Here is a 25,354-nt window from a genome sequence, read left to right on the forward strand (position 1 = left end):
GAACATTTCAAGAGGTACACGAGGGGCACTGAAGTGGTGTGGAGAGTGATGGGGGGGCGCTCAGCGATGCTGGGCGCCACCGCCCCAGGCACTAACCTCCCTTACTACACCACTGACCACAATCCATTGTATGTACCACTGGTCTGACCCAGCAGCGGCAATTCTTATGTTCTTATGTATGCAAATCAATCTCACACACATTCATTGTGGAAATCTTGAAAATCCGACTGGGTTGTGGCTCTCGAGGACCCTGATTGCTTAACCTTGAAAGAGTGCATTCCTGCTGAGACGCAGTCATTGGAACTCTGGGTTACATGTGGTTGGGGGGGGGGGGGAGAGTAAGAGGGACAAACTCTTCTCAGGCAGTTGGGAATGAAGGCTGATGACACCATAGCTCCGGATGGAATAGGCTTTGATTTATCTAGAAAACAAGTAGAAAACCACATAGAAGCAATCTAGAGATCCCAGTTTAATCAAGTGGTTTTTAATTCCTAAGGACCCCTTGCAGTATTGAATTGTACTTAAGATCTATTGCAATTTCCTTTCCCCTCCTGAGGGGGATCTTTGATACTGATTCTAGTCTCCTGAATGATCCTCATCTTTTGCTCTCTCTCTCTTTCTCTGTTTCCACCAGGAATCCTTGTACAGGGCACTGAGTTCAACCTAGCTGCAGATAATTATACTGTGTGCCAAGGAGATAACGTCACACTCAGGTGAGTTAATATCCCATCTGCTTTCCCAGTTTCATCCTTGTTTCCCACCACTGAACCTAGAATCTACCCAAACAAGCTGATCTAGCCCTGCTTTTTGCCTACCTCAGCCTTACTGTAGATCAGGGATTTTCAGCCGAGTTCTTGGGACACATTCTGCCAGTCAGGGTTTCAGGATACCTATAATGATTATTCATGAGATAGATTTACATGCAGTGGAGGCAATGACTATAAATTTATCTCTTGCATATTCATTATGGCAATCTTGAAAACCTGACTGGCTAGGTATGTTTTGAGGACTGGGTTAAAACCACCAGCTGTAGACAAACCAGAGCTCTAAACCCATGTATTCCCTACTCCCCCACCAGTGTCATCATAGAATATTAATCTAGGCCTTATTTTAATGAGGCTTAACTTAATAATAGCATATATATGCTGATTTGACCTCATTTGAAGTTCAAGGTATTTTACAATATGTATATCAATATCTGAAAGCAGTATAACTTACTAAAACAAAATACAGCAGAACAAAATTCAAAAGTGAATAATTTATACATTAACTATAAACACAAAACATGGAATCAACATAATAATGTCTCAGTACTGACTCCCATCCCAATGTATTCTGTTGACTTATCATAACTCTATATCTTGTAAGATTTAAGATTAAACCTGGTTTTCTATATCTCCTCCCAATTCTGTACAAATCTTTAAGTTTCAAGTTTATTTTAGAATTTCTTATACCGCCTAATCAAACCTTCAAGGCACAGGTGGAATAGAAATCCCTAATGTAATGTAATGTAATGTATACAAAGATCTGGATAAATATCTCCTGTTAGCAGGGAGGTAGACTAGAGATTCTGATTCTGGGAAATTTACTACATATCCCATCCCTCAACCTCCAAAAAATCAAAATAATAGAGCTACAAGCCCCAGGAAGCAGCTGGGAAAACCATCACTGGATCAGCAAAAGACTATTACTGCACTCTCTTTCTGTTTAGAGTGACTATTTGACCTATTCTGTTTTTACCCCTAGTGCTTCTTTGCACTTGGAGCTTTTCTGTCTTTTTCGGGTTCTAGGGCTGCGTATTCATTAGCACATATTCAGTTTGTTAGTGTGCTTTACAAAATACAAAGTACAATACCTGAATTAACATGCATAAAAATTAAAAGTGTGCCTTAAAAAGTTTTAATGCACATTAAAATGTATATGAATTATGTGTGAAATAAACCAAAATATGTCCAAAAATCTGGAAAACAGAACAAGCACAATGAATAAATGAAAACAAACGAAAAACATTTGCCTTGTACACATTCCTATGGGTTTGTTGAGGTTGTTTGGGGTTTTGTTTTATTTTTGGTAGAGAACCTGCAACTCTAAATCTACGAGGGGCCACTGAAAAGTTCTCAGCCCAACCAACAAAGTTGGGGCAGTCTCCATCGAGGGTAATACACTTATTTAATTTTAAATATTTTTTTCCTCTTAAAAAGTGTCTTGCTCCAGGATTCTTGCTGAGGTGAAATGTGAATGAGAAGGGGTTTGAAAGGTTAATGGGTGTACAGAGCAGAGAGCATTCACCCTCCTTGCTTGGATAAGGTTTTGTTCAAATCAAAGACTGCTGTCCCTGTCTTCCTGACAGGAGTATTACCTCTCTCAAATGGACCTACTTTTCCCAGTGGCACTGGCTTATTCTAGTGTCTGCAGAAGACAGCCCTGGGAGACCTCAAAGGGCTGTTGATGGAGCATGAGGTCATGTGGCCCAGACAGTGAGCAAGGTAGATCCCAGCATCATTCTCTGTGTATCTTCCAATTGCAGACAGAAAAATAGAGAATAACATCAATTTGCAGTAGCACAGGCTCTCTCAGTCCCCAGCAGTGTTGCCAGTTGGGCGGTTTTCCCGTCCAATTGGGCTACTTTTTATGCCCCTCGGCGAGAAATAAAGGGCTTGGGTGGATGGCGGATTTTTAGGCTAATTTTTTTCAATAATGGGCATTTTTTTTTCATTGGTTCTGCTGCAGCACAACAGGCCAATCACAAATGATCTTAGGAACTCTGAGGTCATTTGTGATTGGTCCATTGTGCCCCAGCTGAACCAATGAAAATTCATAAGAACATAAGAACATAAGCAATGCCTCTGCTGTGTCAGACCTGAGGTCCATCATGCCCAGCAGTCCGCTCACGCGGCGGCCCAACAGGTCCAGGACCTGTGCAGTAATCCTCTATTTATACCCCTCTATCCCCTTTTCCAGCAGGAAATTGTCCAATCCTTTCTTAAACCCCTGTACTGTACCCTGCCCTATTACTCCCTCTGGAAGCGCATTCCAGGTATCCACCACTCGTTGGGTAAAGACCGGACTGGTGTGGCGGCAGGAACAGCATGGCTGCTGATTGGTCATCGGAAGATCACATGCAGTCTAGAGCAGAAGACTGAGTGTGTAATGTATTTAGCTGCAACGTGGGCTGGAGGGAAACCTGCAGAGCCGGTAGCAGTTTACCAGTGAAATCAGCATCACTTCACGGAGAAATGGTAGGAGAAGCTGGCTGGGGAGTGATGGGATGATAAATTCTGGCTCAGGAGGGATAGGAAAGAGTGTAAGAAATGTTGGCTGGAAGGAGACAGGAATGAGAGAGATGCTGTCTGGGGGTGGGGAGTACAGGGATGACATGCTGTCAGGAGGGTATGCAGCTGGCTGGGGGGGGGGTACAGGGATGAGATGCTGACTGAGGGGTTGTACAGTTTGCTGGGGTGTACAAGGATGAGAGAGAGGCTGGCTGGCTGGGGGGTGGAGGATACAATGATGAGATACTAGGGTGTGCAGGGATGAGAGAGATGCTGTGGGGGTATACAGCTGGCTGGGGGGATCCAGGGATGTCAGAGATGCTGACCGGGAGGGGGTACAGGCATGAGAAAGAGGGATGAGTGAGAGATGCAGATGATGAGGTAAAGGAGAGATGCTGGCTCCAACACATCAAGAAGAACATAACATAGAGAAGAGATTCTAGACGGGGACTGAGTGTAAATAGAGGGACACTGAAGTAATGCTGGGCACAGAGAGGGACAAACATGGAGAAGATTGCTTGATGGGGAGAGAGAATTGAGGCAGGGGCATAAAAGGACAGCTAGACACAGGGATATTCTTGAAAAGGGGTGATTCTGACAGAGGGATGATAGAAACAGGGGAATAGAAGGAACACAGAGGAGAGAAGCTCAGGCTAGAGATGGGAGGGGGAGGGGACAGATTCTGGACAAAATGTAAAATAGGTGATCCTGGGAAGACAGTTATAAAAAAGAAAACAAAAGCAGAAAAGGGAATCTAGGACCTAAGTGAATGGACTGGGCATCTTTCCTGCCAGGAAATGTCTGGGAGGTGGGGGTGGGGGGTGGGATTCCAGCAGGAGTGACTAGGCATCCCTCCTGCTGGAGGTTGTCTCAGGAGGGGGGAACTGGTGGCAAGAGGAATAGGACACTCCTGCCACAGACATTTGGGGTTGGGGGTTCCGGCAGGAGGGATCGGGCTTCCCTCCTGCTAGTTGTCTTCATGGGGGGGATGGGTTCCCTGCTGCGGCCACTAAACTGATTATGTTCTTACCTGTTAATTTTCTTTCCTTTAGAAGCAGCAGATGAATCCAGAGCCCCACCCTTTCTCCAGATGATCTGTCCGTTTCTTTGTTGCGCGGTTCGGTTTTGTTATTGTTGGTAGTTGTATTCTGTATTTTACCCATTGCAATTGGTTGCTGGAAAGAAGTTATTTTAGAAGCTCAATATTTCCTAGTTACGGATGCTTGGGCAAGGAGCGATACTGGATATACAGGAGGAATGCCAACCTATAGGACCACTTGTTAATCAGTTACTCTATCTCCACCTGCTGGTCGATATGTGCTATCCCACTGGTCTCTGGATTCATCTGCTGCTTCTAAAGGAAAGAAAATTAACAGGTAACATAATTTTTCCATATACGGTATTTGAGTATATACAGTAATTAACAAGCCAATTAACATCGATAATTTTGTGCTACTGCTAACAATTATTGATGTTAATTGGCATTCATTAAAATTTGCATGCACATATGGCTGCCTGCTATTCTATAAGGCTTGAAGGCTAACTCTACTAACGTGTAACTGTAAAGGGGGCATGGCCATGAGCATGTCATCCCACGCAGAATTGTAGAATGCAGCCTCAACGTGCCTAACACGGGTGGCAGCATTTACCTCAGGTTTCAGTACACGTAAGTCTGGTGCCTAAAGTTATGTGTGGGAATTGGCATGCTTAAAGGGAAAAGTTAAAAAGGTAGAATAAAATGCAGGGTGACCCATCCAGGAGATAAGCGAGAGGAGATATGATAGTTTGAATACCTACATGGCTTAAATACACATGAGACAAGTCTCTTACAATTGAGAGAAAGCTCTTGAATGAGAAGACATAGGATGAAGGTTAGAAGTAACATAGGTTAGAAGTAACCTCAGAAAATACTTTTCATGGAAATAGTGATGAATGCTTGGAACGGCCTCCCGGTAGAGGTGATGGAGATAAAGAGTGTATCTGAATTCAAGAAAGTTTGGGACAAGTATGTTGGATCTCTAAGGGAGAGAAGGGGATAGTGGATAGCATGGTTGGGCAGATTTGATAGGCCATATGGTCTTTTATCTGCCTTCATTTTTCTATATTTCTACGTATTTCTCTATTGCGCTCAAAGTCTCAAGGGCAATGGAGGGTTAAGTGAGTTGTCCAGAGTCACAAGGAACTGCAGTGAGAATTAAACCCAGTTTTCCAGGTTCTTAACCCATTGCACTAACCATTAGACAACTAAATGTTAGCACCTGCTTTATGTCCCCTGCCCCCCCCCCCAACCTTCAGTTGCAGTGTACCACTGCATACAATGAACTTAAAAAGGTAGGGTTACTAGATGTCCGGATTTCCCTGGATATGTCCTCCTTTCGGCGGTCTATCGGGCGTCTGGGTGGCTTTTTTATTTGCCCTCATTTGTCCGGGTTTCAGCATTTAAGGGGCGCTGTGGAAGCAATGGAGGGCAGTGGTGGCAGCGATGAAGGGCGGCTGTCTGTGGTGGGGCATGACCCACCGATTGATCCCCCCTCTCTCATTTTTTGGGCCTCCTAAAAGCAGTGGTGAACAGGCTGCTCCAAGCCTGCTCGCTGGGGCCTTCCCTCTGCCACGTCACTGATGACATTACTGATGACATGCAGAGGGAAGCCCTGGCGGGCAGGCTGGGAGCAGCCTGATCTTACCGTGTAGTGGTATCAGCAGCATTTCTCACACTCTGCCTGCCGCTGACCAGGAAGTCTCTTCTTAGTGGAGGGGAGACTTCTGGGTTAGCAGCAAGCAGCATGTGAGAGTCACTGCCAATACCATGACACAAAGAAGCAAACTTTGGAGTACAGGGGAGGAGAGAAAGGAAAGTTGAGATTGTAGACAGTGAGATATGGCAGTGGATGGGAAGGTATAGAGATGAAAGCTGAATGGTGAGCATGGGGAAAAAAGAAAATGTCAGATGGGCAGGAGACTCTGGTGAGCGAAATAACAGAAGACAAACAGAAACCAGATCCTGGGATCAACCTGATTTGAATAATAAGATGACCAGATAACAAAAGGTAGAAAAAATAATTTTATTTTCTATTTTGTGATTACAATATGTCAGATTTGAAATGTGTATCCTGCTTGAGCTGGTGTTAGCTAGCATGAACTAGGACCTAACAGAGAGAGGAAAAGTATTTTTTGTTTTGTTTACACCACAGCACCGGCATGGGGTTCGAGAGGGCAAAGGGGGGTAGGTGAAGAGGCTACAAAAGTAAACCCGCCAGGCCATTTTTAAAAAATTGCCCAATTGGGCAAAAAAGCGAATTGAAAAATCAATTCAATAGGCCAAATCAAATCGATTTGAAAACTTTTTCTCTGAATCAGCCAGCAGTAGCCTGGAGTGGGAGCCACGGAGGAGAGGACAGCAGGTAGGAGCAGTCCATGCTAAATTGCTAATACAATATTAACATTCATGCTTTCTGGTTGCTGAGTTACTCTAAAAGTAATTTTGATTTGTCTCCTTTCCCTTCTCTCCCCCTCACTTCAGGGTCCAACATCCATCCAACTCCCCTCCCCTACTCTTTACCCTGCTGGACTTGCTAGACCCTCACCCCACATACACTTCTGGTGCACCTCCCTTTTGCATGCGGATCTGGCCTCCTGGAACCCCTCACTTACCCAAAGCAGCAGTGGCAGCCGGTCAGGAGAGGCAGCGCTGTAAACAGGCTGCTTGCAGCCATCTCCAGCAGGGCCTCTCCTCTGCCCTGTCGGAAGTGATGCAGCAGAAGAAAGGCCCTGCAAAGACTGGCCGTGAGCAGCCTGTTTACAGCGCTGCCTCTGCTGACTGGCTGCTGCTTCAGGGGCTGTATGGAGGGACAGAGGGGGGTTGTCTGGTCAGGACTGCTGCTGTTGCTGCTTTGGGGGCTATATGGAGGGACAAGGGGGGTTTGTAGATGCAGAATCCAAAGTGAGAGGAGTTAGGAGTTGAAAGCTCTTCGAAGAGGTGAGATTTTAACTTGGACTTGAACACTGCCAGTGACGGAGCATACCTTAGGGATTCAGGCAGTTTGTTCCAGGCTAGGGATACCAGACGTTAGGATTTCCCTGGTCATGTCCTCCTTTTCAAGGACATGTTTGGGGGTTTGGATGGCTTTTCAAACCCCGGCACTTTGTCCAGATTTTGAAAAGCTTCCTGCTAGCAGTGACGTCAGGACAGCATGCACGTGACATCATCCCGTCACACCAGCGCATGCACAAATGCCTTTCTTACAAGCTAACAGGTTGGGGGAGGGGGGGTTGGAGGCAGGGTCTTGAGTCCGGATTTTCGCTATGGAAAATCTGGTAACCCTAGTCCAGGCATACGATGCAGGAAGATAGAAGGGCTGGAGTCTGGAGTTGGCAGAGTTGGAGAAGGACATAGATAGGAGGGACTTATCAGCTGAGCGGAGCTCATAGGGGACGTGCATAGGGGGAGATAAGTGAAGAAAGATAGTGAGGGGCAGCTGATTGAATACATTTGTAAGTCAGTAAGAGTAGTTTGAAACTGGTGGGAAGCCATTGAAGTGACTTTAGGAGAGAAGTAATGTGAGTATAGCGGCTCTCACGGAATATGAGTCAGGCAACTGAATTCTGGACAGATTGAAGAGGAGAAAGATGGCAGAGCAGAAGACCTGAGAGTAACGAGTAGCAGTAATCTAAGCATGAGGTGATGAGGACATGGGGAGAGAGAAAGAAGGACATGCTGGATGAAAGGGGATAGAGGGTAGAGTTCGTGAAAGACTGGGGAATAAGAGGAAGGTAAATGAGAAGTGTGGTGTGAGAGACAAGACATAGAAAGCTGTAGGAAGACAGTAAAAAGAGGGAAATTGAAGATTATAGAGTAAGAATGAATGAAGAGAGGCATAAAAATAAACTAAAGAACACCGAGAGGAAAAATTCAATGTTAGAGATGGGTGTAGTAGAGGAGATGAAGCAGACAAGAGGAGAGAGAAAATGACAAATGAATACAAAATCCTGGTACAAGAGTTAAGAGAATACAGAGGAAAGCAGAGACTGAGACCAACATGATTAGAAAGATAGAAAAATTGATTGTATTTTTAATTTTGAATAAAGTACAAAACTCACAACTGAAAGTCTGATATATCTTAGGGAAGAGGGTGGGGACGGTGCAAGAAAGGATGGGGTGCAATTTAGCTTGCTATGGCCCTGACTGCACACAGCAGGCAACCGCCTAGGGGAGAGACGAAGCTAAGAGTGGACTGGGGCGGAACTGTTGGCATGGTCAGGGGTAGGGCTGAGGTGTGGCCACGTGCCCTCTTTTTTGTCTTCACAAATATGGTAACCCTATAAAAAGGCCCCAGGTATGAAGAATCTGGGTACCAAATCCAAGTCATGGTTTGAATGAGCTAGAAGCCCTAAGGACAAGAAGGAAAGAGAAAAGATGAATGTTTTGTTGATTTCCTGGATGCTTATTAGTCTAGCAAAAATGAATCCTTGATTGCTTATGCCACTAGGCCCGCCTTGAAGCCTATTGTCTGGGAAGTGACCTACACACACTGTCACATGAAGTGAATCCCACAGAGTGCCTCTCATCAGCAATAAAGGAGCAGGCAGTACTGACACACATCTCAGCTTTTCAGCCTTATCAACAGTAGCAGCACCTCAGCTCTAGGAATGAAGGATGCTGGGGGTTATTGATCTGTTGGTTTTTTTCCTGCCACTTCCCCATATTAAAATGTAAATAAAACACTTGGCACAATACCATAAAAGAAAATTTGGTTTGCAAGCTTGAAGTTTATTCAATACACTGCTGCAAAGAGCAAAGTGTGCAGATAGCAGATAAGTAGGGAAACAAGCATATCTTCAAAGTGTCTCTACATGATGAGCTGGTTACTAGACTAACAGGGAGACTAGTTACAAGTGCAGTGGCTCACACATACAAGATGTGAACCTGCTCATTCAACTAGGTAAGCAGGAAGAGATTCTAAGCTACCCCTAACTACCCCCCCCCCACCCTTCCAGACTCACCCACCGATAACCCAGTACTGCTTTGATAAATAAATAAATTCAGGATGTCCAGGCTTCTCTGATCACTGCTGGGAATGCATGCACTGAACAGAAAATAATAAAGTGCATAAGCTCCTGTGCCAGTCCCTGCACTTTTCCATCTCTCCCCTTGACATCTTTCTCAGTAGATTTTTAGCGCATCTTGTTGGTCCTAGAGTACAAGGGATTCTTTGCAGGCTGCGATGCCTTTTATTGAAAATATAATTATCCAGCAGTGATGCTGTGCATGTTATGAGCATGTCAGACCACATATTGATCCCTTTTTCAAATGTGACCTTCTGATGAGACCTATCTGGTCTGGAAACTTCTGCATTATCTTGTTTAGTAGTCCTGTAAGTTGTGGATATCCAGTATTGATTTCATAATTCATTTTCTTTTAGGGCTAGTATCCAAATTTTGTGTGTAAATATCTGTTGACAGCAGTTAGGGGTCTAAACCATTATGTTAGGGTCTAAACCATTATGTAGTATTCCCAGTTCTGTACTTAGGTATCCCTGATGTTAATTTTAGGAGACAACAGAACTGAGTAGTTCAGTTGTATGTTTTTACTCTATACGCCATGATCTGTTATTTGGGTTTTTTTTAAGAAGGAGAATTCAAACCCAAATATAGAAGCTTATGGTACTTTATTTTAAAAAAGTACCTATTTGGTGCTTAATTTTTAAAATACAATGATAAAATTGGGAAGGGCTTGCCTTGGGAATCATTAATGAGTATAACATTTAATATTTAAATAATTAAATAGTGAAGGAGCACCCTTAGTGTGAGTAGGTGAGCTCTGAAGACCTGCTCCAAGGAGCTGTTCTAATGCTTTTGATACCATAGAGCCGGCACCACTACAGGGGCCAGTCGCACACTATCATAGGGCAGCTCACCATGTGTAAATAGTGTTATAAATTAATACAGTGAAAAACTTTAACGTCAAAAATTGTGACAAAAAGTATAGCTCCCACAAAGAATACAAGACCCCACTTGAGCCACACCTGCAGACCCGACGGCAGTAAAGCTGAAAATCAGTTCAATCACTTAGCTGAATTTGCAGGTTGTAGATGCCAAGTCCATTCCAATGTTCATAAATGATTAGCACATGGAATTCCTGTGTTCAGCCATGGTCCAACCTAGCTGAGCAAACAGCCCCTTCATAAGGGATCAAAACAAGAAAGGCAAAGATGCCGTGGAGTCAGGGAGTCAATGGGCCGGCAAGGCAAAAGAGGGGCCTAATTTATAAAGACATGTGGAGGGGCATTTATGAAAGAGCGTTCAAGTCATCATAGGGACGTCCAAGTCAAAATGTCCAAATAGATGTCCATCTCGTTTGTATTTTTGAACAGGAAATACATCAAGATTTCCTGTTCAAAAATACTTGAGATTGATATCTATATGCTAGAAATGTCTAGCATGAACATCCATTTTACAAACAAGAAAAACAAGGAATATGGATATCTGTATAGCAACATTGTTTGAAAATGAACAGAAGCCCATCCAATGTAGAGGACCAGCCTAGTGGTCCATGCAGTGGACTATGCACCAAAGAACTCTGGTTCAAATCCCATTTTAACTTTTATTTTGTATTTGTGAGCCCTCCAGAAACAGCAACATGTCTACTGTATCTGAATAGTATCTAGGTTTACAGATGGCTTGTATGGTTAGGAGCAACCTGCTTTCACTCCAGCCCGTGCAGAGCCGCTAGCTAATTGGCTGCTGGGAGTCCCAAAAGAACTCGCCAGCAGACATTTAGCTAGGGGTTCTGCATGGGCAGGAGCGAAGGAAGAACGTTCCTGCCGCGATTTACCATTGGCCCACCAGAGAAACTAAAGGACATAGGCAGAGCAGCTATCAGCAGCCAATTAGCTAGTGGTTCTGCACTGGCAGGAGCGAAGGAACATCACTCCTGTCGTGATTCACCTGCTGGACCACTAGGGAAACTAAAGGTATGCGGGGGAGGCTGGAGGGCGATGACAATAGTTAGAATCGGCCGCGACAGGAGGCAGGATGGATCCTTCCTGTCCCAGCCACCGCTGGACCACCAGGACTCATGGCAAGCCCGGTAGAGGTCTGCAAGGCATCGGGAGGAAGAAGGAAAGGGTACAAAACCTAACAGAGAGGGAGGGGGCTGGGTACAGAGACTGGCAGGGGAGGGAGTGAGTGAAGGGGTTGGATGCAGAGCAGCAAGGAAAAGGGAACAGGGTGTAGTGCTGGGCAAGGCAAGGTACTGCACTTGAATATTACCCCCCCCCCCAGCTTATATCCAAGTCAACCTTTTTTCCTCCTTTTTGGGGGGGAAAAGGTTACCTTGGTTTATATTTAGGTTGGTTTATATTCGAGTATATATGGTAATTTTCCCATAGTCGATATGACTGTATATCATAAGTCCTCAATAAATGCATGTATCCCTCGCCATAGGATGCAAAATTCTCTATGCATCTAAGAAGCCCAGTTCCTGAGACAAAACTTGTTCAACCCTCCCTCCCCCCACTACCACAACCACCACCACCACCACACACACCCTATTTTCTCTAGTTTTACTAAACTGTCCTTATCAATACCTAGGGTTACAATATGGCTCCAGAAAAAAAGAGGACAGATTGAGATATCTGGGTTTTACTTCCATTAAAAAGCAATGGAAGTAAGGAAGATAGATAGAGACATCTGGGTTTTATTTCCATTGAAAGAAATGAAAGTAAAACCCGGATGTCTCAATCTGTCCTCCTTTTTCTGGATAACATCTTCTACAAAAAAGAAAATCTAATGTTTTAATAAAATATATTAATAGTATAAATATTCAATGATAGTGCTCAGTGAAAGCCATTTAGAACTTCAAGGCATGAATATTATATAGATTTTTATCTCATGGATTGGTTGGATTGTGACTTTTTTGTATTTTTTGGTTTTGGTTTTTTCATGTGGGGATTTTTGAATGGTTGGGAACACTGAGCACTTGATTGGACTTGAAGCAGAAGCCGGGGCTCCTTAACAACAAAGTATATCAGCTGAGATAAGTACTCCTCTACTTATACACTTATATAAATTTACAGCTTCAGCTTTAGCTTTTTGAAATCTTTAAAAGTTATAGTGGTAGGAAGGGAGGAATGCCATGATGGATTTAACTGTCCCAAAATATGCACAAAAACTGAAAACTGATAGATTTAAGCCAGAAATGGTAGAGTCCTGTGCTCTTCATGCCTTGAAGTTCTAAATGGCTTTCACTGAGCACTATCATTGAATATTTATACTCTTAATATATTTTATCAAAACATTAGATTTTCTTTTTTGTAGAAGGTGTTAACTAGAACAGAAAATTTATATTTATATATTTATAATTCTCAAGAATATTGAGTGCGTTGATACACTCCTTTTTCTGGAGCCATATGGTAGCCCTAGCAATACCTGGATCAGCTACTAAGATCATCTGTTCCCCAAAACACAAGTCTTGCACAGTTGCACACCTACCATCATTATCTCATCATTACCATGAGCCAATTTTATGCTATGTACACTTCTCCCTCTGTATTCCCTATTATAGGGGATTAACAGAACCGCAAATACAGAAAAACCGCGAATAACTTTTTCATATGTTATTCGCTGTTTTCTATTAAAAACCATCGTGAATATGGTGAAACCGTGAATAACAGGGTGGGAGACCTGGCCTGTTCCTGAAGGAGAGGCAAAACATGGTGAAACAAGTGCTGGGAACAGGCGATTTTCTCTGTAAATGATTGGAATCGACGATTTCTCTATGCAAGCTGACATCATTTGGGGGGAAGAGCCAGCAAGCTAAAAACCTCAAATAATTGAAACCGCGATTGCTGAAACCGCGAATACAGAGGGAGAAGTGTAATTACTAGGCAGGCAGAAATAATATTTCCTTACTAACTCCATCACCAATTTCTCATGTTCTGCCTCAGTTAGGTGGATATCCTGAAGCATAGCAATGCCCATTTCCAGACCCTAAATTTATGTTAGGATTTTTTCCATTGTATTGGGGACCCCAACTCCCCTACACACGCACATTCCATGTAATTATCTTATCCAGCCTCATCACATCTACTATAGGAATAAAATGCTGATAAGTGTATTTCCCCATCCAGAAATCACAACCATCCCAACCCAAACCACCATCATTAATACCTTATTACAATTCCAAACCTCTTACTTTCCTCCCTCTCTCATACTCACTCCCCCAGTATCACCCCGCCCCCCCCCCCCATGTTACACATCAATAACTTTACTAGTCCCCTCCTAGGCTATAAAACTCTTATTAATACATCTATATACATCCTGCAGCATCCCCATTTTCAATCAATAATCTCTCTTTCAATCTTTGCTGGATTTAAACACTGAGATTTACAACTCTAAATATTAATCCTCCATGACAGTAAACTCAAACCGCAGGCAGGCAAGTATACGTAACAATCTCTGAAGAAGAATCTCCTCTTTGAGCTGATCAGACTAGTAACCTAATAGCAAAACCAAATCTGTTCAGTCTTCAACAGTCTTTTAGGTGAGTCTCTTGCATGTGAAGGGCACGCACTCCCAGCATGTCCCATGCACTCATGAAGAGTTACTAACAGATGATGTTGCAGTTGTTGTCACTTCCATTCCCCCTTTGACTAGCAAAATCCACATGTTGCTCACCTAATCTGGTCTCCACTTCTTCCACTTTCTGTCCCACGTCAGCAAGATCGGTGTGTACATCTTTTAACATATCTCTGAGTGCAAACAACACTTGTAGGTTGGCTTTAGTGAATCCAGCTTTTCCTACGCATCTCTCTGATTTCTCATTTACCTCACCTCACCTCGACTCCATCTTCCAGCCTTGATGTCTGTCCATCTGCCATATTGGCTGTGTGTGTGGCTTGTGCTTACCATCTTTCCCAGGTGCTGAAAATGAAGTCTATATCAGCCAGGGCTGGCATGAGCTATGTGCGGGCAGTGTGGCTGTCCAGGGTGCAAGGGAGGCAGGGGCTCCAAAATTGAGTCTTGTCCATTGCTTTCCCTGCTTGGCTGTGACTCGGTAGGCAGGATAGGAGATCAAAGGGAGGGGGGGGGTGTCACATGGGGCGCATTTCTGGCTCAGGACAATGCTGATGCCAGCTGATTTCTCCCCTGACATCAATCCAATGAAGCTGGAGGGTTTCAGGTATAATGCTGAGGGACAAATAGTGCCCAGAGAAGGGGCAGATAAGCAATTATAAACAGTTAAAGCAGCTTTCTGTAATCAAGCAGCTATCTGCTTCTATTGTCACACTAGAAATTCCTAGAACGAGCTTTAAAGATACAATTTTTCAGAATCACTTTTAGAGGGTTATGGGGGGCCCAGATGGGTGGTTCGGTCTCCTGCATGACACTGTTGGTCCTTTTGGAAGTCTCACTATTGGAAAGAGTGATTGGGATCTCTTGTTTCTAATTTTGAATATGTAACTAATGTGTGTTTGTCTTCTTTTCTATTATCATTACTGCATTATTTTCCTTTCTTTAAATATTAATTATCTAAACTATTGCAGCAAGACTGAAATAAATGATAAATATCCCCAGTGTGAGACTCTCACATCGAGCAGCATTTTATTTGTAAAAATGTCCCAGTGCATATACATGAGACGATATCACTGGAAAAAAGATAGCTACTTTTAAGTGGTATTTGAATTTTGATCTTAGCTCATCAAGACTATACTGCTGGAATTCCTATGTACTTGCACATCATTCTTAGGGCTAGATTCACTAAGGACACGGATCGGATCGGATCCATGAGGGATCTGATCTGGTCCGTGTTCAGGGGCGTTGATTCACAAACCGCCCTCATGCAAATGAGGGCAATCGGAATCATGGCCCCAACTGCCTGCCCGGATCACTCTATAGCGATCCCAATGCATGCATAGACCATCTGTAGATGCATGCGCTGGCCCGGCAGAGCTAAATTTTACTTTTTTAAAACTGGTTTTAACTTTTTCACGAGCCCGTGGTTTTAACCCACTTTATGCCCAAGGGTTAAAACCACGGGCTTGCACTGCGGGGAAGGGCAGGAGAGTCGGGGAAGCGGGAGAGATTCAGGGTGAGAGCAGGGCGGCGAGTTGGGGCGGCAGGAGAGATTCGAGGCTAGAGCAGGAGATCGGGGCTGAGAGCAGGAGATTGGTACAGACAGGAGATCGGGGCTGAGATCAAAGAAGCAGAGCAGGGCGGTAGGGCAGTTGGAAAGGACCTCAGCGACTGGTCCTCAGCAGTTGCTTATTTTTGGATCGGCCAACCCAGTTGGTGTTGCTTTTTTATTTTAGTGAATTGCTTCCTGCTTACATTTGAATGCCGTTCCCCCTCATTTGCATGCACGGATCGGAGGATGATTGGGACAGAGGTTAGTAAATTGGGCCAGAGGGAAATCGGGTCGCTAAGTGGTCGGAAGTTGATTGGTGGACTTAGTGAATCTAGCCCTTAGTCCTAATCAGCCTATGCATCTTTACAATCATCTCAGGACAATCTATTGACACTCCCCAGTCAAATTCTATTATTCAAATCCCTTTTTTGGGTGGGGAAAATATGAACATGTGTCAGATTATTATGCTAAACTTTATTGGCTTAACATGGAACACAGGGTGCAATATAAACTGTTACTACTAATTTATCTGAATATCCATCAGCAAGCACCAAAATATTTGATTGATAGAATTTACCCTACGCACCGCTTCAAAAGTTACTTTCTGTGGGACAATGTGATTTATATATTCCAACAAGGAAAGAAATAAGATTACAAACAACTAGAGTGAGTGCTTTTTCGTGTACTGGTTCCGCAGAATAGAACAAGCTCCTAACCTATATAAAGAAGCAAGGAGATGTGAATACTTTTAAAAGACTATTAATAGAGTACTTATTCTGTAAAATGAAGTATAGTTGCTGAAAAATTGTTTTATTTTTGTAGTGGAATACTGGACAGTGTGGTTAAGAGAAGACACATTTCTTGTTGTTTTTATATAGGTGTTTGTTGTGTATATTATGTATGTAATGTAATGTAATTTATTTCTTATATACCGCTACATCCGTTAGGTTCTAAGCGGTTTACAGAAAATATATATTAAGATTAGAAATAAGAAAGGTACTTGAAAAATTCCCTTACTGTCCCGAAGGCTCACAATCTAACTAAAGTACCTGGAGGGTAATAGAGAAGTGAAAAGTAGAGTTAGAGGAAAAATAAAAATAAAATAAACATTTTAACAAGACAGCATTGATCTAAATACTTTGGAAGGTAGAAGAGAGGTAGTATGTGATTTTGTGATCCGCTTTGGAAAAAGTGGGCTGTAAATAAACCATAAGCAACTACGATTTAAAGAATTCCATCGAACTGTCTTCAGTTTTGTGACTCCATCATTATGAAACACCTTTCGTTTAGAACGCCAACTGGAAACTTCTCCTGTGAGATTAAAAATAGTTCTGAAACTGTGGCTGTTCAGGCAAGCTTTCAGATTGATCTAATTTTTTCTTCTTTGCATTGTAGTGGCAGATGCAGCTCAGGAGTTGCCCCTTCAACTTTATCCCCCAAATTCTGTAAATAGCACCTAAAGTTAGGTATATAATTGCTCACCCAGTTATAAAATAGGGTCAGTTATGCGCATAATATAATTAGCTAATTATTGTTAAATTGGCACTTAATTGGAGATAAGTACCAATAATTGGCCTCAAGAAGTACTAATTGACACTAATTAGCAGTTGCGCATGTAACTGACTTATGTCCTTATTCTGTAAACTGAGCACCTAGGGGCAAATTCTATAAGAAGCGCCCAAAAGTTAGGCATCTATGTAGGCACCGTTCAGCGCAATTCAAGTACAGTTGGCTGTTGTTTAGTGAATCACGCTGACTGGCACCTATTTGGGCCAGCTCTAGGCACAACTAAAAGTTAGGCGCCCATGCGAGCGCTTAAGCATGGCTTAAGAGCAGCGATTCTGTAACGAGGCGCCTAACACAAAGCCACGCCCATGTGTAACATGCATAGCACCTACTTTTTTGAAGGCCGCCTAAATTTTTAGAAGCGCCTTGTTACAGAATCGCCTAAGTTTCAATTATTGCTGATTAAAAAGCTTAATTGGGCTTGTTATTCAATTTACATAGGCGCCTGTCTAGTTGGACGCCTCCAAAATAGGTGACTAACAGGCGCCAACTACAGAATTTGGTTCCTAATATTTTTCTTGTGCAACTTCAAAAGGGGCATTAACATGAGAGAGGAACACTGTTCTCTCTAAGCTGAGCAAGTCTTTCAACTGCATTGCTACCAGTGTGGGGTGGTGTTTTAATAATGTGCTTTCAACTGCTAGGGACAAACAGGTTCCCTGAACTCCTGCACAGCTGGTCTGTCCCTCACTATTGAAAATGTGATAGTGAAACAGCACCCCCTGTTGGCAGGACTGTAACTGGAGGATTCCTACTCAGCTTAGAGAACAATGGAGGAGAATGGGTGTCAGGGGAGTCCTGCCTAATCTTGTGCACACATTATGGAATAGTTGCATTCATATGCCCAGTTGCCGCATTTAGATGCAACCATTTACTTCAGTCATAGGCATGGCATTTTATGAGTAACTGCAGACTTACAGTAATACTCTATAACAGGGGTCTCAAAGTCCCTCCTTGAGGGCCGCAATCCAGTCGGGTTTTCAGGATTTCCCCAACGAATATGCATGAGATCTATGTGCATGCACTGCTTTCAATGCATATTCATTGGGGAAATCCTGAAAACCCGACTGGATTGCGGCCCTCAAGGAGGGACTTTGAGATCCCTGCTCTATAATATGTTTGATACGCAATTCTGCTGTTATAGAATACTAGTTTAGCTCCCAATTTTTTGGCACCAACTTTTAGTGACCCGTATAGAATTTATCCCTGTGTGTGCTGGTTTGTTTAACAATGAAATTAGAGCAGTGGTTCCCAACCCTGTCCTGGAGGACCACCAGGTTTTCAGGATAGCCCTAATGAATATGCATGGAGCAGACTTGCATGCCTGGCACCTCCATTATATGCAGATCTCTCTCATGTATATTCATTAGGGCTATCCTGAAAACCTGACTGGCTGGTGGTCCTCCAGGACAGGGTTGGGAACCACTGAATTAGAGGATGTGTGTTTGTTCTACTTCCTTTGCTTCCTTTTGCTTCCATTATGTGTAGTCCTGTTTGTATTTTCCTGTTTATTTAATATATGCCATATTACAATTCTGTTTTGAACACCACTTTGATATCATTTGTTCAAAGACAGGATATCTAATGCAGCACAAAAAAGGAAAGAAAGAAACATGCTGATAAGCATGCAGGAGAGTGGGCGGTGCAGAGCCAGCACTGATACTTATTACCTTATAAACCCCCCTCTTTTACAAATGCATAGTGCGGGTTTTAGTGCCGGCAGCAGCAGTAACTGCTCCAACGCTCATAGCATTCCTTTGAGCGTTGGAGCAGTTACCGCTGCTGCTGGTGCTAAAACCTGCGCTATGCATTTGTAAAAGAGGGGGGGGTGGGGAAATGCACATTTGAGCGCCAGTTTTTACTGGCACATACTTATGCACAGTAACTTCTGCTTCAGGGCAGGGGTAACGTTGAGCTGGTTATTTTGTGGGGTGAAAGAGCAGCAGGCTGAGAACCAGGGAAGACAGGGTTAAAATCCCAGTGATGTTCCTCATAGCAAGCCATTAACCCTTCGATGCCTCATGTGTAAATATGGATTGTACACTCTGGGCCAGGAAAATACCAACTGTATCTGAATGTAACTTGCCTTGAGCTACCCATGAAAAGATGTGAACTAAATACAAATTAATAACCATCTTATAAAGGTGCATATGTTACTTTTATATAATAGCATTCTCCACAGATTAGTTCTCAGCGTCTTTAAGTCTCACAATTTCAGTTCTAGCCTTCCTCCTTTTCCATCTTCCCTCCCTACCTAACTGCCTTGTTATAGAATTAGCCTCAGCATGCCTTCTTTTTCAATTCAGAAGCTACTTAGTTTATATGTTTGCATTTTCATTACTTCATTCAAACCTTGGTTGTGTGGGTGTACTGTAAGAACAGATGAAGAACCTTTTTGCTCCAAATTAGAACCCTTTTCAATGGGTGTCTCATCATGGCCTTTATGGTTATCTCTCAATCTATACGATTTTCTTCTCTGCTTTGTTATTTTATTAATGCTAGTGTATTTCTCCATCAAAGGTTACCGTATATACTCAAATATAAACCAACCTGAATATAAACTGAGGTAAACTTTTTCCCCCAAAAAAAGGAGGAAAAAAGGTTGACTCGAATATAAACTGGGGGGGAAGGGGGGTTTAATATTCAAGTGCAGTGCCTTGCTCTCTGTTCCCCCTCCCTCTCTTGTCTGCCAGACTCTGCATCCAGCCCCCTCACTCCCTCTCTCCCCTGCCCTGCCAGTCTCTGCACCCAGCCTACCACCCTCTCTGCCAGGTTGTGTACCCTTTCCCTCCCTCCCTCCAGATGCCTTGCAGGCCTCCACCAGGCCTGCCATGAGACCTGATGGTTCATTAGTGGCTGGGACAGGAGGGAACCCTCCCCCTCCTGTTCCAGCCTGATTCTATTTATTTTTATCTCCCTCCCACCTCCCCCGTATATTTTTAAATATCCATGGTGGTCCAGCGGTGGCCAGGGCAGGAGGGAGCCCTCCCACCTCTTGTCTCAGCCCGATTCTATTTATTTTATCTCCCTCCCACCTCCCATACGTACCTTAAGTATCCCTGGTGGTCCAGTGGTGAATCGTGGCAGGAGCAATCTACCTTCACATTTGCGGGACCATGAGAACTCACGGTAGCCAATCAGTTAGCAGCTGTACACGGGCAGGAGTGAAGGAAGGTCACTCCTGACCATGCAGAACCTCTAGCTGATTGGCTGCCACGAGTGGTCCCGCGAGAACTCATGGCAGCCAATTAGCTAGCAGTTCTGCATGGACAGGAGCAAAGGAAGGTCACTGCTGCCGCGATTCACCGCTGGACCACAAGGGATACATAAAGTACATGGGGGAGGCGGGAGATAAAAATTCCTCCTGTCCCGGCCACCGCTGGACCACCAGGTCTCATGGCAGGCCCAGCAGAGGCCTGTAAATAGGTTCAGGAGGGGGCAGGTCAATGATGACCTGACTATAAACCGAGACTCCCATTTTTGGGCCATTTTATGGCCCAAAAATCCCAGTTTATATTCGAGGATATACGGTAGATTCAATTTCAGAGATATAGCTGTTTGGATCCGCCCTGTTATCTGAGCTCAGTAGTTGAACTCGGTTTCCCAGTGGGTTGAATGATTTTCTTCATATGAGGTTATGATTTCCTCTTTAATTCCCCATCTGAGCAGTGTATCGATGCACCTTTTTTTGTCCAGTTTTTCTGTCATAACTAGATAGTAAGCTCCTTCGAACATGGACTGTATCTTCCATGTTTGTTGTACAGTGCTGCATATGCCTGGTAATCACTAGCTTCTAACTTTGTTAATTCTACTCATTTTGTAGCATCTTGTAATCATTGTAAACTGCACAGAACTTCACGGTCCTGCGTTGTATAAACTGTTATTATTATTATCACTATAGAAATGATAAGTAGTAGTAGTAGTGGTAGTATGATTGGTTTGGAAATCTGCCTGCCATTTCTAAATTGTACTACTAAGGCAGTGTGTTGCAGACATTTTAAGGTGTGGCACACTAATCTCGGGGCTGTGGCTGGAGGGTACCATGAAATGCGCAGACATCGATGTGATGACATCACGCACATGCATGACATCATCACGTCAACGTCCGTGCGTGCGCAGATGTCCTTCAGATGCAGCCCTGAGCCTCCTAGGTGGGGGGGGGGGGGATTGCTGCAGAAGGAGAGGTGAAGAGAAGGATCAAAGGTGTTGGCAAGGAGGAGAGGCACAGGCGCCCGTTGACTGGCTACAGGATGTGTCTTTCATTGTGAAAGGCACATCCTGTAAGTAGTCAGTTTACGCAGGCGCCTCTCCTCCTCACATCTCACGTCACACCTGGAATCTGCCAGGACACACTATAGTGCCGTGGCACACAGTTTGTGATCCACTGTATTAGGGTTTGGAGTTATGGGGTTGACATATTTCACTTAATAGGCTGTATCAAAGAATCCCCTGAAAAAAAAAGCATTATATTCAAATGTCAGAAAACTCACATATCTGTTAAATATTCTTCAAGGCTCTTAACTTAAAGCATACCTTAACTTTCTGACCTTGCCATCCAGACTAATACCCCTCTACCTTCAAAGATGGCTGTGGCTTTTTTTTCTCTGCTTTTTAAAGAATCACTTCCTGTCACCTGACTACTACAACAAGAAAAGAGAAGGGGGATATCGGAATCAACCAAAGCAAGTCTTTATCTATCTATATATATAAAATCGTAGGTATGTGTGTGTGTATGTGCCGCGATCACGCAAAAACGGCTTGACCGATTTGAACGAAACTTGGTATGCAGATCCCTCACTACCTGGGGTGATATGTTCTGGAGGTCTCGCGGCCCACCTGCACACGTGGGCGGAGCTACAAACAGAAAATCAGATTTCACCCATTCATGTCAATGGAAAAAATGTCAAAAGCTGCCAACGCAAAAACGGCTTGCCCGATTTGAACGCAACTTGGTATGCAGATCCCTCACTACCTGGGGTGATATGTTCTGGGGGTCTCGCGGCCCACCTGCACACGTGGGCGGAGCTACAAACAGAAAATCAGATTTCACCCATTCATGTCAATGGAAAAAATGTCAAAAGCTGCCAACGCAAAAACGGCTTGCCCGATTTGAACGCAACTTGGTATGCAGATCCCTCACTACCTGGGGTGATATGTTCTGGGGGTCTCACGGCCCACCTGCACACGTGGGCGGAGCTACAAACTGAAAATCAGATTTCACCCATTCATGTCAATGGCAAAAATGTCAAAAGCTGCCAACGCAAAAACGGCTTGCCCGATTTGAACGCAACTTGGTATGCAGATCCCTCACTACCTGGGGTGATATGTTCTGGGGGTCTCGCGGCCCACCTGCACACGTGGGCGGAGCTACAAACTGAAAATCAGATTTCACCCATTCATGTCAATGGCAAAAATGTAAAAAGCTGCCAACGCAAAAACGGCTTGCCCGATTTGAACGAAACTTGGTATGCAGATCCCTCACTACCTGGGGTGATATGTTCTGGGGGTCTCGCAACCCTCCTGCACATGTGGGCGGAGCTACAAACAGAAAATCAGATTTCACCCATTCATGTCAATGGCAAAAATGTAAAAAGCTGCCAACGCAAAAACGGCTTGCCCGATTTGAACTAAACTTGGTATGCAGATCCCTCACTACCTGGGGTGATATTTTCTGGGGGTCTCGCGGCCCACCTACACATGTGGGCGGAGCTACAAACAGAAAATCAGATTTCACCCATTCATGTCCATGGAAAAATTGTAAAAAGCTGCCAACGCAAAAACGGCTTGCCTGATTTGAACGAAACTTGCAACACATCTTCCTTTTCAGTTTAAGAGCTTGCAAATTCCAGTGAGACTTGCATTCTCTATCACAATCAACAAATCACAGGGACAGACTATTACATACTGTGGAGTGGATTTAAGATCCCCCTGTTTTTCCCATGGTCAACTCTATGTTGCTTGCTCAAGGGTGGGTTCACCCAAGAATTTATATGTTCTTGCTCCTGGAGGTGAAACTAAAAATGTTGTTTATAATCAAGTTTTGTGTTAGTTGTATTGTATTCATTTTGTCAAATATTTCACATTATAATTTGAATATTGTACTTTTTATAAAGCTGCAAAAAAATAATTTCATTCACCACTATAAAGTATCTTTATTTGAATCCATTTACAGTGTTATTGCTATAATTAAATACCCGTGCAACGCCGGGGCATCAGCTAGTAAAGTATAAAATGTACCACAAAAAATGAATGGTTCACTGCATGTTTCTTTCCTTGTGTTTAGCATATCATTTTTATTTATTATCTTATCTTTTTATCATTTTTATTTTATTTTATTTTATTATTATTTTTTTATTTTGTATTGCGTTTCTTCAATATATATCATTTATCTTATTTTTGTCACATCATCACACTTTCTTTAGGCATGGCATGACAACACCATTCTTTTATTTCACAAAGTTTTTTGAGTTTTTTAATATTGTTAATATTGTCCAAATCATTTCAGTATTGCATTTTATTAGGACCTCTGACGAAGGCGTGTTGTCCGAAACATGGACCGTGTTGGGTCTCTTGGTTAGGAAATAGGTTTCTATATTACTGCATTTTAACTTTGGAAAAATAAATTCTTGCCTGCATCGTGTACATTGTCTGCAGTTTTTGTTTGGGTTTTCTGTTTCAGTGGTTTTCCTGCAGATTTGGTTGGATTTCTTTTTGTTGCAACTTTAGGTATGATCACTTATGCCATGTGTATGACTGGGGAAATGGTAGTGCCTAAGTGTGGCATTTGAGCATGTAAAATGCAGGAATTGTCTGAAGCGCATGTAAGAATACTGGAAACACCTCTGCCCTTCCAATACATATAATAATACTTAGGCATAGTTATAGAATGGCACCTAAGTGAACTTTCACGCCTAACTACATATAGAGAGTCATTTTCGATAGTGCATCCAAATCGGACTTTGGATGTTTCCCGCAAGACATCTAAACATCAGGGCAGAGAAATGTTCATTTTCAAAACCTCTGGATGTTCAATTTTTTTACTTTTGAAAATTGCCTACTTAGACGTCTTGGCTGGCAGGATGTCCAACCTTAGGATGCCTAATGTTTTTGGCCATTTTTGACCACAAAAATTTCCAAGTTCAAAATGTCCTAATCCAGATCATTTGGACATAGGTAGGGCCAGTACTGTAATGGACTCGTCACACAGACATGCCAACTGAGCGGTGGGGCACCTTACTGTGAAATTTCATATAAAGGGTGCCACATGTACATCTCATCATAACCCCCTTATAATTTATGGTGATGCCTCCAAAACCTACTATACCTACTTGTCTACCACCCAAATAGCCCTTATGGCTTTGGGTGACACCTATATGGCAGTATAGTAGGGTTTGGGTGGGCTCACACTTTCCACCATAAATGTAATGGTTAGAGTAGCTTTTGGGCCTGGGTCCTCCTCTCTATGGTTCACTAACCCACCCATCAAGTTTCAAGTTTATTAGCTTTTAATATACTGACCATCAACAAATATCTGGCCGGTTAACAATAAAATTTTAAAAGGGTAAGAAGGAATTGAGAGATAAAATAATAGGCATTTAAAAATAAATAGAGTGAACATTGATAACATTAACTAGACAAACTTGAAAGTGAGGGTAGGAGGGAAGGGAGGGGAAAAGTTACATATTTGAGAAGAAAAGGAGAAAGTGGGAATGGGATAAAACGTATAGGGTAGGGTCGCTTTGTTAAAGCGGTTGGTGCTTAAAAGAGAAAAGGAAATAATAAAAATTTTAAGAAAAGGAAAACAGAAGGTAAGTCTAAACTCTACTTAAGATACCTGTATGATGCTCTTCTAGGCTTTCCCATACCAGGTGCTACTGTTCTATGTACTGATTCATTTAAATGTTTGTTGGGTGGGAGGGGGTCAGTGACCACTTGGGAAGTGTGGAGGGGAGTCATACCTTCATGTATCCAGTGGTCATCTGGTCAGTTTTGGTACCTGTTTGGCACTTAGATGCTTTTAAACCTGGTCTAGCTCAAAAAGATTAAGAATCAGGGCAGCATAATGGAAAGCCCTGTGAGCTTAAGAAAGAGTGTAGCTGCTTTAGCATTTCCAGCCTTTCCTGGGCCTTTCTGGTGTACAACCCCCTAGTAGTGATGTGATGCAATTACATTACAATTTAATTATTACAATTAAATGTATAAAATGTTATAATCAGGGTCAGATGTTTCACTAGGTTTCCCCTTCAATTCACACCAACACAGAGGTTAAACATTTAAATATTTGTATTTGTTGCAACTAAAAATAAGCAATAAGAATTGAGGGTGAAAGAAAACTAAATAAGTATGTCCAACAATTGTTATTATTAAATGTGGTTTAAAAAAGATAAATTAA

The 25,354-nt window shown here is 43.0% G+C and overlaps 1 protein-coding gene across 7 annotated transcripts in view; it reads left to right on the plus strand.

The window, feature by feature from the left end:
• Positions 1-25,354, plus strand: part of IGLON5 (IgLON family member 5) — a 637,667-nt gene that overhangs the window by 278,416 nt on the left and 333,897 nt on the right. For all 7 annotated transcript variants that reach the window (XM_033964041.1, XM_033964043.1, XM_033964038.1 and 4 more), the window contains one exon: positions 635-713. In XM_033964041.1, coding sequence (XP_033819932.1) covers positions 635-713 — 79 coding nt within the window. The remainder of the gene's footprint in view (positions 1-634; positions 714-25,354) is intronic.

This window comes from Geotrypetes seraphini, chromosome 11, assembly GCF_902459505.1.
Source record: "Geotrypetes seraphini chromosome 11, aGeoSer1.1, whole genome shotgun sequence".
Taxonomy (NCBI): Eukaryota; Metazoa; Chordata; class Amphibia; order Gymnophiona; family Dermophiidae; genus Geotrypetes; species Geotrypetes seraphini.